The sequence below is a fragment of the Pituophis catenifer genome, unplaced genomic scaffold, assembly GCF_029215685.1.
Source record: "Pituophis catenifer annectens isolate HBS135680 unplaced genomic scaffold, rPitCat1.0.hap2 SCAF_8, whole genome shotgun sequence".
NCBI classification, from domain to species: Eukaryota; Metazoa; Chordata; class Lepidosauria; order Squamata; family Colubridae; genus Pituophis; species Pituophis catenifer.
In genome coordinates, this window is record NW_027256888.1 from 15,472,087 (window position 1) to 15,487,806 (window position 15,720).

Below are 15,720 nucleotides of genomic sequence, written 5' to 3' on the forward strand. Positions count from 1 at the left end.
GGCAGGATCTGTGATACCCTGACAAGCTCTAATTTGCGTCGGTAACAAGGTCTGCTTATTAGAGGATTCCCAAGATAATTGGTCTGGGTTATCTTTAGGCCAGGCTGCATCCAGACTTGGAGAAAAGTATTAAGAGAAATTATAGAATTGAAGTACTACAACACCTGTTAGGGTCAACCAGACTTTGGATAAAAATGCTGAAGTAGCCTGTGGAAAATGAAAAGCACTTGAGGCAGAAACTTTGCCCCCTTTTCTTTAAAAAAAAGGAAGGTTTAATGGAGTGTGATTTTTTTTTTAAAAAAAAGGCAGTCTCCTATGCAATCCAGATATTCAAAAGATAACAAAAATATATATTTACAGCATTACGAAGTTTGCATAGTATTTCAGAGTTGTATACAACCTTGTAAAACTTTCATGCCCCTGGCTTCATGTTATATTTTGGGGCAGAAAGTGCTATTACAGATTCTGAACAGAAGAGAGTGTAGTTTAGCTTGTTTCACAGCAAAGTACTATAAAGCAATTATCAATATCAAAAGGTGGGCCTTTCCCCCCTCCAAATGAAAAAAGAAAAAGAAAGAAAGCCAAAATCCAAACTGATGAAAGATTTAGGTTGGTTGGGGGCTGCAGTTCAATACTTACAGAGGCTACTAGCTTTAGAACAATTAAGACTATAAGCCTGTAAAATTTAAATCTCAAGATTTGTTGAATTTGAGTTTAAAGATGCTTGTTTCCTAATAAAGGAGTATCATGCTTTTATTGCTGAAATTATCATCTGCAAATAATTGGGCATCTGTGGCAGGGGTGGATTCTACTTACCTTTACTACCGGTTCGCAATGGGATCATGCGTGCTCGCTTCGCTTGCACATGCGCCTTGCTTCTGTACATGCGCAGATAGCTTCTGATGAAGTCAGGGTCAGTGGGCGGAGCCTCCCACCGATTTTACTACCGGTTCTATAGAACCGGTCCAAACTGGGGGGGCAACCCACCTCTGATCTGTGGGAAGAAAATTTGTAAGATGCAATGGGCAAAATTGCCAATATATAAGGGTAGGATTTGCACCATGATGCTATTGCATGCATTTTATAATAATCTCAATTTCTGCAAGATATGCCGATAACCAAAATATGCGATGATATACAAAATGCTAAGGAAACTAGATTGATCATCAACAGTTTCAAAATAATCACATATCTAATAATTTCTGCTTAGTGGATTTTAAGATTTTCCTTGGAATAATTTTCAGTAAATATACTGATATTGAGTATTTAATAGCTAAGCGACTAAGAGCTAATCTGATAATTCCAATCTGGTTTTTGTGTGTGTGTGTGCATTATAAATATGCAATATAAAAATAGCTGTCTTTTTTCCAAACAAGTTGTATTTTAAAATGTACATTTGGATTAAATGCTGTACTATGTGCTGCTACCATATTTACTCAGCTGGGGCAGCTGAAAACTGGAAACTATGCATTAGTCTTCCCAAAATGTTTTGGTTGTTTTCTTTATATTGTGATTACATTAGATTCTCATTTACAAGAAGTTACTACTTCAACTTTTTGCTTGCCTTCAGATTACAATTTGAGATATCAGAGATAGACTCTGTGTTTGCTGCTTTAAAAGTCAGAATAAACTTGCGACACCCCTTGTGAAAAAACACTTAAATAAACAACCAGAGGGACTGGTTGGCTTCAACATTGCTTAGATTTGGTCAAAAGTCTCTGTTCCTGGTGCTATGTGCAAAAGCAGTCTGATATGAGTGCTGAGGCCTTGACTCATCTGATAGATACAGCAGGATATTTCACCACTGTTTGAATAAGCCCAGTAAGGCAAACAATGCAAGTTAGCATCTCTGTCCTCCACTGGCTAAATAAATAACTTGGTAAATGAATGAAAAAACCAAGGAAGAACAAAATGCCTACCAACATCTTTACCTCCATTTCTGTTTACATGGAAAACACTGTTCTCCATCTAGCTTTAGCAATGCAGCTTATTTATATACTTCATTCTCATAAAAAGCTCAGGCAAGACAATATGCTATATGCTTAGTCATAATAGTTCAAAGAAACCATGATTCTCCTGTGTAATCTTTGCCTAATTTGAACTGCAATAGCAGATATTTCTCTACATGCTACTGCAGTTCAAATCAGGCAAACAGATTACACAGGCAAATCATGGTGGCAAGTATTGTGTAACATTGGTCAACAGGATAATAAAGATAGTCAAATAATTTCCCCTAAATGCTGCAAGGTATTATTTGTGGCCTAACTTAGGAAAACTATTTTGTAATGTTAACTTTGGTGCACAGTGTACTACTTGAATAATTGTCTATTTTACTTTGCTGATTTTGTGAGTCATTGTTGGATGCTCTATTCCACATTTTCCTGTTATAACACTAGGACATCAACAGGTCAAACTATCTGTACATTAACAGATCAATCAAATATATTTAGGAATGGCTAATGCAAAAAACCATCAAATGTGGCATTCTTATATTTCATACTACATATGTTTAAATTTTAGGGTGCTAATTAGGTTGCGCTCCAAAGACTTTATGACAAATATACCAGAAGTGGTTAAGATGTTGCGCTAAGAATGGAGAGACCCAGGTTTTAGTCCTCCATCAATCACATACTGTAAGTTCCCTGGTTGTCTTGGATCAAATCATATTTCTCAGCACAATCTGTTTCATGGAGATGTGGGGAAATTAGGAAGAAAGAATGATGTACAGTATATATAACTCAAATGCTTTGGCCACCTAATGAGAAGGAACAACTTCCTGGAGAAGAGCCTAATGCTGGGAAATGCTGAGGGCAAAAGAAGAATGGGACGACAGAGAATGAGGTGGCTGGATGAAGTTACTGAGGCAGTCGGTGTGAGCTTAAATGGACTCCAGGGGATGGTAGAGGACAGGAAGGCCTGGAGGAGCGTTGTCCATGGGGTCTCAATGGGTCAGACACTACTTTGCACCAGTTTCCAGACTTCCTTTCCAACCTCAACATCTTTTAATTTATGGAATTGGATCATAATTCCTTCATTGGACAGGATGGCATAGAAGAATATTTTTGAAAAGAATGCTGGTGGATGATTTTCAGGTCTTTTAGTTGCAGAATCTTCTTTTCATAATTTATGTAGTCACCCATCTTAACCAATAATTGAGCAGGTAACACTACAATAAACCTGCATGTATGATAAAATAATATATCCAGCAAAATTTTATTTTCTCAAAGTTCAAGCGACCACAGAATACCTACAGCAGTATTTGATCAGTAGGAGAAATACAGTATCATATAATGTGGCCCTACCACTTCTTTTAGCTTCAGCTGGCCTAATAAATGTTCTTGCTCTATAATATAGACTTGGGAACTTTTCTCAAAGTTGAGATGGCTATTGACAAGCATCTGCAGAAAACTGAGTTTATGTCAGAAAATAACATACAGTGATACCGTATCATAAATCCAGACCTTATGTTCTTTCATCCTAATTCTCAGGAGTGAAATTCAAAATTTTTCCTTACCGGTTCTGTCGGCATGGCTTGGTGGGTGTGGCAGGGGAAGGATACTGCAAAATCTCCATTCCCACCCCACTCTGGGGCCAGCCAGAAGTGGTACTTGCCGGTTCTCTGAACTACTCAAAATTTCTGCTACCAGTTCTCCAGAACCTGTCAGAACCTGCTGAATTTCACCCCTGCCAATTCCTGATGCAAACATGAGTTCTGTTTGTTTGTTTTTTATCACTTTCCCTATAAGGGTTATCATTCCTTTTGTCCAGTTAAAAAAAAAGTGGTATCCCATGGTCAATAACCATGGGATTTGATTATTTGATTTAATCAGGACAAAATACAGTGTGAATTACCAAACATAACATAAGTTTCTCTGAAACCCTATTTTTTTATGCAGGGAACAAATTTACATTTACAATTGTTTTTCTTTATGCAAGCCTTAAAGCTCAATTGTACAATAAGGCTTGTAATTGACAGGCAAATTATGTTTTTACAAAGCGGTGATGTGGTTCAGGTTGAAGTGTCATTTGACACAGGGGTGGGTTCTACTTACCTTTACTACCAATTTGCAATGGGGCTGCGCGCATGCGTGCATGCTCTTCTGCGCATGCTCAGAAGCATTTTGATGATGTCAGGGTCGGTAGGCGGAGCCTTCCGCCGATTTTACTACCGGTTCTATAGAACCAGTGCGAACCGGGCGCAACCCACCACTGATTTGACAGTACAAATCGTACTATAAGGAAACATCCCTAAACTACAATAACTAAAATTACTATTGGTCAAAGATATAACCCAAATTCAAAGAAATGGGTTGTGCTAAAGCCCCACTGAATACTCATCATTTTTGAATCACCACCATTTGATGGCGCAGAACGATATTTTAAAAACTCATTGTTTCTGTGCTTAAGCTTGTGCATAGCAAAAAATATTGCTCAATTAGTGACTTGTCCAGGCACAATGTTAACTATTAACAATTGGAACGACAGTTGGACCTATCAGGAATCATTTAGTACCCCTCATGGTGACTCACTTATATAGGAGCTTGGATTTGCTTTCCCTAATTTGGGGGAAATACTGCAAAGATGTTCAAGCAACTCAGTATCATGAAACTACTATTGCTCTTTCTTCTTTCTGTTGCTCTAGTTAAATCTGATGAAACTGCAGACTATGATGATGATGAGGTTAGAATATCACTTCTTTTATATGGTAGCATGTTTTCTATTTCATTTAGATTAAAACATATTTCTGATTTGTACAAACAAAAGTTTAGTTTTCAACCTAATCTAAGAAAAATGTGCTGCACTTTTGCCCATCCGAGTACATATTTTCAATTTTTCTCTCTCTTCATTTTCTCCTTTTTTTTTTCTTTATACAGGTACCTGATGCATCACTGGTAAGAATATTTTTTTTAAAAAAAATTAAGTTAAAATATATAAGCATATACTAGTTTATGCTTGTTTCTGTGGTAGACAGCATTCTGGTAATGTGTTAATAGTGTCCTATCAAATGCCTTAATGCAGAAAAATCTATATACAAAAAAGTTAAACTTGTCTGAAAAATTTCAATTCGAAAGCAAATTTTATTGTTACTAGGAATGAAATTTCGTAGGTATAATGGGAACCAGTTGATTTTATAGACATTACTTCAGCATCATTTATAGTATCCTTAGTGGTTATGGTTTTAAAAAGAATATAAGAAAAAAGAATGTGAAAGTATTCTTCATTCCTATAGTTAAGAGGGTGGAGTATAGAATCATTTGCTTTGATAATGCACACTGAAGATATGTTAAATAAAAGCCTATTGTCTGAGCAGGTAATCACTGAACTTTTCAGAAATTAAAAAATATTCCGTATTAGTCTAAAAACAATATTGAATATTTTATTATGCTTAATAGATATTTGTAAATGAAATTTTAAAACTTTGTGGAATGAAATATGGTATTAGATTACTTATTTATCAGCAAAATGTTATATAAAATATATGATTAACATGCTAATCAGTGATAATCCATATAGCTAATATATATACATGTACATATACATGTACAAATATATGTAATCGAAGAAAGTAAAGCCTGTTTCTCTTCATATTTGTAGCCATAAGGCCTTAAATTCTTCAGTCACTGTCTTTTATTTTAATGTACAAAAATATTTTAACTGCTTTCCATTCCCCCCCCACTCCCGCAAATTTATCTTTTGTTGTATAAAATATTGTATGAGGAATTTTGGAGATAATACCAAGCTTTTCCGTGATTTTTTGAACTTACGATTTCTTAGAAGGCCTGGCTAGGCTAAACTAAGATGCTGAGCTTGTCGCTCAGAAAGGTTAGCAGTTCGGCAGTTTGAGTCCCTAGTATAGGTCTCCTGTATGAGCAGGGGGTTGGGCTAGATGACCTCCAAGGTCCCTTCCAAATCTGTTATTATCATATCCAGATCCATAGCCCACATCCACACAACTGTGTTGTTCCTGAAGTGGATATAACCCATAAGATCTTCATGTCATGAAACTTTTCCTAGCTACTTTAAACTGATTTTTATATTCTTTGGCTTTGATTCTTTTTCCTTTCTGCATATGTGGATTTTTTAAAATTTCATTTGGCTAGTCTTGGTGATTTATTCTTAGGCCATTTCTTTAGTTAAGGTAGACTTTCATAACTGGAGTGCAGAAATCTGAATTACTACTAGTGGTCTTCCAGTTTTTCTTCATTCTTTTTTTTTAAAGCTATCTAGCACCCTCTCTTTCCCAACAAATATATATGAAGGGGTGTTTGTGTGTGTAATACAATATTTGACAGTACTAAGCAGAAGGAGGTCAAGTTTTTCTCTCTGCTGTTTTTCCTCTTCTAATCATATACTTAGAGGCTGCTTCTCCTCCATGTGCTTTCAGATCAACTTTTATTGTGCATTATATTGAACAGATGCTCCAATATTGATCAGATGCCCCAAATATAAGTCCTGCCCACAGACACATTTTAGAGATGTGTGTTGCTTGCTGCTTCCTTCAACAAACTAACATTTGAAATGAGATCCCTTCTGCGTGGCTTTCACCCTGATGATGTTCCATAAAGCCTTCAAAACATAGTTGTTCTCTCAGGTCATGGGGTGAAATGAATGGGGCTCTTTGATTAAGTGTGCCTATTACTCCTTTTCTGGTCTATATATTGTGGCCAAATCACATTTGGGTTTTGGTTTATATTGGTTTTTATGTTAGTATTTTTGAGCTACCCAGAGTCAGTTAGAGTTGGACATTGTCTAAACTGAATTAAGTAAACAAACAAATAAATACAGAAACATGTCTAGGCTGAATCCTATTTTGGGGAATAAATCTCATTGAACTAATAGGTTTTACATTTGACTAAATTAATGGGAATAATTTGTTAATGCTGTAAACCTGCAGTTCAACCACATCACGTTTGCAATTTTTCTGAGAGTAATAGAGCTTTGTTCTGAATAGATATATATTGTGAATTAGTACTCTGCAGTTGTGTATAAATGTATGTGACAAAATAGGTGACAAAAACAGGATTGCCAACATGGTCTCCAATGTCCGATGACAGATAGGGCACAAGAAGAAGAGGTTGTGTATACTATAATAATAGAAGACAACAGTTATTTGAAAGAAGAGATGGCATTATTCTATGGAATGATGGATAATTACTTGTTCGTACCTTTTCCCCCCCTCCTGTGGATGGAATAAGCTAAACCTAATGGAAATAATGCATATGTATCTTACTTAATCAATGTGGTTTGCATAGTTCCCCAAATGATGATTTTTAAAAATATTGTTGAATAAGCTGCATCGTACGAAAACATAAGTCATATAAACCCTGGCTAACAATCCACAGAATTCTGGTTGGATTAATACTGCATCCTAAATTAAAACCAAACCAATGATATTGTGCCATAGTGCAATGTGGGAACCTAGCCTTGTTAATCATATAGTCAAAAAATTAAAATGTTAGTTAGGTATTGTTGCTAATCATCTCCATGCAATCTACAAGTTCATTATTATTTAATTTGATCAATTAGTTTCCATGAAAGAAAACTTACAGGCTTATTATAAAACATTAAACCACCAAGAGCATCCATGGTACAATAACTAAGGTATTGGACTAGGACCTGGAGGGATTGGTGTCAACTTGATGTCTCAAGGAAACTCAGGATATAAATCTAACAAAGTAAGAAACCAAGCAAAATACATTACACAGAAATATTCCAAAAAAAGCATTTTTCCCCACATGAGTTCGCATCACTTTTTTTTGAGAATTTGATTGTCTGTGTTTTTTGCTAGAAAATTTCTCATCTTGAAAATTCTGACTGGTTGCAATTTATAACAATATTTTTCCTTAATGCTAAATAGATTGAAAATAAAGGTGAGACTCCGGATGCACGAGGTCACAGGCCTTTGGACAAGAAACGGGAGCCACTTCCAACTCTCAGGCCAGCTCCTCTTCCTCCTGTTGGTGGCGTGAGATATAGAGCTCGTCCAGCAAAAAAACCTATTACTGATACAAAGCTAGGCCCAATCGTTTACCCTGATAGTGGAGGTTGCAAACACTTGGCAGAGGAACTGGTAGGTATTAATTGTCCTGAGATAGAGTTGGGCTAGAATATTTAAGACTAAATAATATGTTGCTTTCTTTAATGCTTCCTTTTCAGATTTACTGCACATTTTCATGAATGGAATGTTTATATGGAAGTCCATTTATTATGTGGCCATTTGGTGTGGACGATAAACCGTTTCAAATAGAATACACGCATACATACACAAAAACATTGCTTCCTAGGAAGATTGTTTTAAACCACACAAATTAGACCATTACAATTATAATTGTTTGAGTATTTCTTCCCTTTCATTATTTGCCTATTTAAATCAGTGGCAAAGATGTCAACATGTTCTTTCTCATAGGACTCCAAAAGGACCAAGTTCAGAGTATTGTTGGGCTTATTCCCTGTAACTCTGCTTGAAGAAGGAATGGGCAGGACCAGATATCTTGAGTTTGATTCATTTATTTTTTTAAATCCTTTTAGGCAGGGGTGGGATTGAAAACTTTAAGCAAGCGGTTTGCTACTCAGTTGCTGGGTGGGCGTGGCCACGGGGGTGTGGCCTACTCGGCCTCCTGCACCACAGCGGGGAGGGCATTTGCACCCTCCCCAGGCTCCAGAGGCTTTCCTCAAGCCTCCAGGAGGGCAAAAACGGCCTTCCCTGGGGTTCGGAGGCCCTCTGGAGGCCAGAAATGGGCCCATTTCCAGACTTCCAGTACTTCCAGTAGGCCCATTTTTCACCCTCCCAGAGCCTCTGTGCGGGCCCTGCACTTACCTCGCATCCAAAACAGACCATGTGGAGACTCCTGGCAGGGGCGGGTTGGGCTGGGTCAGCTAGTCCTTGTAACTACCGGTTCGACAAACCAAATTAAAATTAACATCCGGTTTGCCCGAACTTGTCCGAACCGGCTAAATCCCAACCCTGCTTTTAGGGCTCCTTCCAGGTAACTTTGATGGCACCATGAGGAAAACGCTTCCATATTTCTGCAAATCCCCATGAATAGCACTCTTAGTCTCATTAGATCCATAGGATCCACAAAAATTACTCTTCATCTCGTAACAGATTATTACTTGGAAAATATTACTTGTATTGGTGTGAGATGTTGTTAAGAAGAGAGATTTTTATAAGGCTCATAGCAAAATAGAAAAGAATTACGCTCTGTCAACCATCTTGTTTGCACTTTTTAAAGGTTATTTTATCATTTTTAATTTTGAATTAACCTACTGAATTTGTTGTTCTTTTTAAGGGTGTATTATGCCCAACAGGTTGTGAACTGAGAACTGAACTATTGAAGCAAGAAAACACAGTGAAGCCAACTATTAAGGATCTAACAGACAAAGCACACAATCTACACCAGTCCTCCTCAACTATCAATAGCTATGCTCATTTATTGGATGAACGTTTAGCCAAAAGGCAGAAACAATATACGGGTGAGCTGTCAAACAGTAAATTAGTATGTAGGCAAAACTGTCTTGTTTTCATCATGAAAGTTTTGTTTTTAAAAAAGATGAGGGGTAGCAAACAACATGAAAAGGCAAATACATTCTACAAAATAAGTACACTTGAATTAAGTGTGCTTAAATCACATGATTTAAGCCTCAAAGTTGCACCAAGAGCCATGGTGGCGCAGTGGTTAGAATGCAGTACTGCAGCTACTTCTGCTGACTGCCAACTCCCTGTAATTAGGCAGTTTGAATCTCACCAGGCTCAAAATTGACTCAGCCCTTCCATCCTTCTGAGGATGGTAAAATGAGGACCCAGATTGTTGGTGGCAATATGCTGACTCTGTAAACCACTTAGAGAGGGCTGTAAACTGTGAAGCAGTATATAAGTCTAAGTGCGATTGCGTTTGTTATTTTTCAAAAGGCAGCTGGAGTTTGTTTTTCCTTGAAGACATTTTGCTTGGATATACAGGACTGAAGAAGCTTCTTGGATTTGAAGTGAAATGTCTTCAAGAAAAAAAAAAACCCAAGAAAGTCCAGTTGCCTTTTGAAAAAGCATCTTTTGGACAACCATGACCTGGATGACTGAAAATCTCCGTAGACACATGATCTAAGTCAAAAAAACGTACATTTATACTTAGTAAATAAAGCTTATATGGTTTTTCTAGTTTCTACGTGTTTGCTATAATATCTGTAAAAATTAATTTTAATCAGTGTTGCATTTTCTTTATAGTTATACATTAGGTAGCATAAATAGCAGTTTTCTAGTATAATCTTATATTTATTTAAATGTGAGTTCTGCTAAACTAAAAAAAAATTGGAGCTGTTGCATTCCCGTCCATACTTTAACTTGCAATCTTTTAGATAGTCTAAATCTTATCTTTGGTTGCAAAATCTGCTTGTGAAATTTGCCATGAAGATCAGTATGCCAAGTTGCTTAACGCATTGTAAGCCGCCCTGAGTCTCCGGAGAAGGGCGGCATATAAATCAAATTAAAAAAAAAAGTTTGTCACATCAGTTGGTTCCCAATCTGAATAATTAGTGATTCCCAACCCTGGGCTATTAAATGCTTTTGACAAACATTTTCTTTCATTTTTGACCATTAACCATTCTTCCTGGGAATGATGAGACCTAGAATAATCTAGGAACCCAAGAGTGAAATCTACTTAAATTAATATAATAATACCAGTCAAGTACTGGATCCAGTAAGCAGATATGTCCCTCAATCATCTATGATCTTTGTCTAAGAGGAAAAGGGGAAGAAAGTTTTGACCTCGGTTTATAAAATGGCAATTTATAAAACGGCAAAATTGTAATTATTTATGTTGCATATAGTGCCACCTGTTCATAGAAATTTACATAGATTGGGAAGCCTGAGTTCTTTTATCCTGGAGTTTTAGAGTCTAGAAATAAGTATAGTACAGGAATTAGAAGGAAATGGAAAGTCTTAATATCTTGTTAAATGTATTTTGTTGTTCTTTTTAAAAAGCTTGCCACCTCTTCATTTCTTTTTATCTCCAGATAATCAGAATTTAATTTCCCAATATAACAGAGAACTTGAGGAACACTACACTTTCATCAAAGAAAAATTAGATAACAGTATTCCATCCAATTTACGACTTCTTCGTTCAGTTGTGGATACTTTGAACAAAAAGTTACAAAAACTAGAAAACGCTATTACGTCACAGTTGTCTGAATGCCAAACCTCTTGTACAGTTTCTTGCAATGTTCCAGTTGTGAGTGGCAAAGGTAATGTTTCACTTCTCCAGTGGTGGGTTCCTCCCGGTTCCACCCGGTTCTGCCGAGCCGGTAGCGGTGACGATATGACAATACACAAAATATACAATACACAAAACAATACACACAAATTACACTTTAATTTGTTATGCTCCTGGGGTTGGAAAGCAGGTTAGTGAAGGGATGTGGCTGCCTTTCGGGGGGAGGTGTGAGGGACTTCTCTTTGTGTGTGTGTTTTTCTCTCTCTCCCTCTCTCTTTCTCTCTCTCTCTGGAGGCCGGGGAGGCCAAAAACGGGACCGTTTTTGACCTCCCTGGCCTCAAGAAGGTGGGGGGGCCGGTGGGCAGGTGGGGTAATGTGGGCGGTGCAGCATCATGGTCCCACGCGGGCTGGATTAATGGCTTCGGCAGGCCGTAGTTTGAGGATCCTTGTCCTAGACCTTTTCGTCCCACCCTTGTTTGGTTATTGTTCCCTTGCCCTTGAGAGTTCCATATTTATACAATAGTTATTTTTTATCTCAACACTAATGGCTTCTGTATGGCCAAATTCAATCCTTACAGTGGGATGGATGAAAGAATTTCCAAATCAGCATTTCTAAAAATGCATTTAGTCCTAGGTAAGGCAGAGATCCCAAAAGCAAGCAAATACTTGAAAATTCTATGATAGGTGTTTACTGCAGATAAAATCTTCAAGCCTTCCCGTGCAGTTTTAATTATGTTGTAGATTTCTGTAGTTTACTTATTCCTCTGTTCAGCACATTTTTGTTGCTCACTAAACTATATAGATAATGGATTTTTCTGTTTGCAGAGTGTGAAGATATATATAGAAAAGGAGGTGAAACATCTGAGCTGTACCTTGTTCAGCCTGATTCTTTCTTTAAACCATTCAGAGTGTATTGTGATATGACCACAGACGATGGAGGTAATTGTTAAGCTAGTATCCTTAATCAAAATGGTTTCAAATGATGGATCTGCCAGCTTTATAATATTCACTTGCTACTTCAAATACTGTATGTATACAATGATAAGAGCAAAAAACAAGAAGATCCACTTTCAAATGCTGGGATCTTTTTTTCTAGGCAATAGATTGAGAATAAAAGAAGAGGGCACATGATTGACTAAACATAACAGTGATAACAAAGGGGAATCCATTCTAAGTGGGGACTCTACAAAGAGCATCTGTCCCTTCCCCATCCTCCAGTTATGAGGCTTTATGGAAATATTTCAAGAAAGTGGACTATATAATTGTGATTATAATTGTTATCATTTTGAACAGGTTGGCTTCTAATTCAAAACCGCCAAGATGGGAGTGTTGGCTTTGGAAGAAAATGGGATGCATATAAAAAAGGATTTGGAAATATTGCTTCCAGTGGTGGAAAGAACTACTGTGACACCCCAGGTAAGGATCTGTTTTCCAGCAGTGTGTACCAATACATACTTTGTTTTTCCGAAAATAAGACAGGGTCTTATTTTCTTTTGAACCCCAAAATAAGGGCTTGGCCTTATTATCGGGGGTCTTATTATTTCTGGGGTGCAGGAGGCCCGGGGTGGCCTACGCCCTCACAGTCAGGAATCTGCCATAGAGAGGCTCCCTTCGTGTGCCACTATCAAGCCGCTCCTCTCCCACGGTGTGTGTGTGTAGAACGCAAGTGGCCCAAAGGCACCAAGCTGTGCAAGTGCCTGTCCCCACCCCCCACTTGCATGCCTCCCAGGCCTCACCATGTCGATGTGGGCAAAGCTGGTGAGCACCAGGTCCTTGAGGAGCTCATAGTCAATGCCGCCAGTGCCCACCACCTTCACAGAAGCCAGGGCCTGGGCTAGCTCTCCCTGCAGGCTCCAGCTCCAGCCGTCACCATAGAGTGGGAAGCACACTCCCAGAGCGGCCGCTGCCCCGGCTGGGGTTTGGAAGCCGCAGAGACAGAGTTTGGGGGAGAAAAAGAAAGATTTCTGCTGCTTCTGCTTTTGGCTGCATGGAAAATAGAATGCACGCCATTCTATTCTTAAAGTTGATCTATCTTCTCCCAAAAGTCCAACTGAACTTGTTTTTGAGTTAATCCATTCCCAATCTATTTCAATCTTCATATTTTCATACATCCAGAATGACTTTGATTCAGTTATTATGGTATAGCTTTATGACAAATTGAAGACACTGCTTAAAATTTGATGAAAAGAGCTTCAAGGGATTTATTTTGTGTCATAGGTGAATATTGGCTTGGAAACGACAAAATCAGCCAGATTAGCAAATTGGGGCCGACTGAACTTTTAATTGAACTGAAAGATTGGGATGGCACTAAAGTTAAAGCTCACTATGGAGGCTTCAGCATTCAGAATGAAAACAGCAAATACCAGCTCTCCATTAGTAACTACAGGGGCACAGCTGGAAATGCACTTTTAGAAGGAGCTTCACAGCTATTTGGTGAAAACAGAACAATGACAATCCATAATGGCATGTTCTTCAGCACTTTTGACAGAGACAATGATGGATGGTAAGTATATGCTTTTTTCATTCGGTTTCTTTATAGTTTTATATAGCATTTCCGCAAAAAAGTTTTTGAAATATATTTGCAAATCATCCTCCTACAGAGGACTTTTTTGGTAATTTTTTTCTACAGTTCCTTGTGAATGAGCTCAGTTGAACTCCGTTAAATTTATTACAGACATTCATATCATTTGTCCAATTTTTAATCCCATGTTTTCTCTGGCAACTCAAGATTGGATGAATACTGTAGTATTTTTTTTCTCTCACTTTTCTCCCCAGCACATCTATGGAACAAATTAGGTTGTGAAAAAGGGACTGGCTGAAAGTCATCTAGTGCAGAGGTCTTCAAACTTGGCAAATTTAAGACGTGTGGACTTCCAGACTATGATGGCTGGAGAATTCTGGGAGTTGAAGTTCATACGTCTTAAAGCTGCCAAGTTTGAAGACCTCTGATCTAGTGAGTTTCCATGATTGAGATGGACTTGAATCTCAGTCTCTTTATCTTAGTTCAATACCATAACCATTTTAACTCTTCATTAGAGCTGTACAAACTGTCTGGAAAAGATTATAAAGAATAGCCAAAAAGTAAAATTATGAGTATCTGATATTCCATTTTTGGACAGCTGATCTTCTAGAGTAGTTAAATTGATTAAAACAAGTAGATAGAGATAGATAGATAGATAGAAGATAGATAGATAGATAGATAGATAGATAGATAGATAGATAGATAGATAGAATGCTTTATTGGCCAAATGTGATTGGACACACAAGGAATTTGTCTTTGGTGCATATGCTCTCAGTGTATATAAAACGACAAGATACATTCGTCAAGAATCATAAAGTACAACACTTAATGATAGCCGTAGGGTTCAAATAAGCAATCAAATCATACTAGGAAACAATCAATATAAATCGTAAGGATACAAGCAACATAGTCAGGCAGTCATAAGTGGGAGGAGGTGGGTGATAGGAACGATGAGAAGAATAATAGTAAGTAGTAAGTAACCTTATCTAAGTAAAATCCAGCTGTTTCTGATGTGCTATCTTATATATAAAAACTATGTTAAAGCAATACTTCATATTGTTTTGTTTGGGTTTAAGGAAAGTTTCAGGTATAGTAAATACTAAATGAATGCATTTATGGGGAAATATAGACATTTAAAAGTGCAACAACTAAAATCAAAGAAGCCAAAACTGTAAGGTTTCTATTATTTTTCTTATGTGTCACAGCAGTGAATATATACACATAGTAAGATAAGGGAAGATTCATGGTATGTATTTACATTTCATTTATTGGTATCTATTCTTTTAAGTGTTATGTGTAATTAATTCACAGGATACACCCAGATCCCAAAAAGCAATGCTCTAAAGAAGATGGCGGTGGCTGGTGGTATAATCGTTGTCATTCAGCCAATCCAAATGGCAGATACTACTGGGGTGGACACTACACCCCAGAAATGGCAAAACATGGAACAGATGATGGAGTTGTATGGATGAATTGGAAAGGATCCTGGTATTCACTCAAAGAAATCAGCCTGAAACTCAGACCAATTTCCCAGTCTTAGTAACAATGATTATTTAAATAAATAATTGCAAATGTTCACATCTGTTTCTTGATACTCAACTTTTACTTTGCATAAAAGCAGTGAAGAACAATAAAACAATTCTTCCTTGGTGATTTGTTTAAAAGCATTTTGATGAAAATGGAAAGACTATGCTGGAAATGAATCTACCAACCAACCGATTAAAATAATGTTATTTGTGATGTACAAAGGGGCAGTTCTGAAATCTACGTTTTGCTAAATAAATATTTTATCCTAATGTCTGCCCATTAGCTTACTCGCCGAAAAGTAGATTCATAAGTAGTGAGTTTTTGTCACACATTTTGTTGAAAATGCTTAATAAAAGAAGCCACATTCTATTGTCAGGGTGCTTTGTCCTTCTAGCTTCCTTCTTAGTATGCAAACATGATTACACTACCTGTTTCAAACAATATCATCGTATCTTTTGTTTTACATTA

At 37.3% G+C, this 15,720-nt stretch overlaps 1 protein-coding gene across 1 annotated transcript; it reads left to right on the forward strand.

Moving 5' to 3' along the window:
- The first annotated feature begins 4,569 nt into the window (after nt 1-4,569).
- FGB (fibrinogen beta chain) lies at nt 4,570-15,378 on the forward strand. The gene is made up of 9 exons (XM_070949190.1): nt 4,570-4,680; nt 4,875-4,892; nt 7,859-8,071; nt 9,291-9,474; nt 11,008-11,235; nt 12,030-12,143; nt 12,498-12,620; nt 13,422-13,707; nt 15,037-15,378. The coding sequence occupies exons 1-9, from the start codon at nt 4,582-4,584 to the stop codon at nt 15,263-15,265; spliced, it is 1,494 nt and encodes a 497-aa protein (XP_070805291.1). The 5' UTR covers nt 4,570-4,581; the 3' UTR covers nt 15,266-15,378.
- Nucleotides 15,379-15,720: the final 342 nt, after the last annotated feature.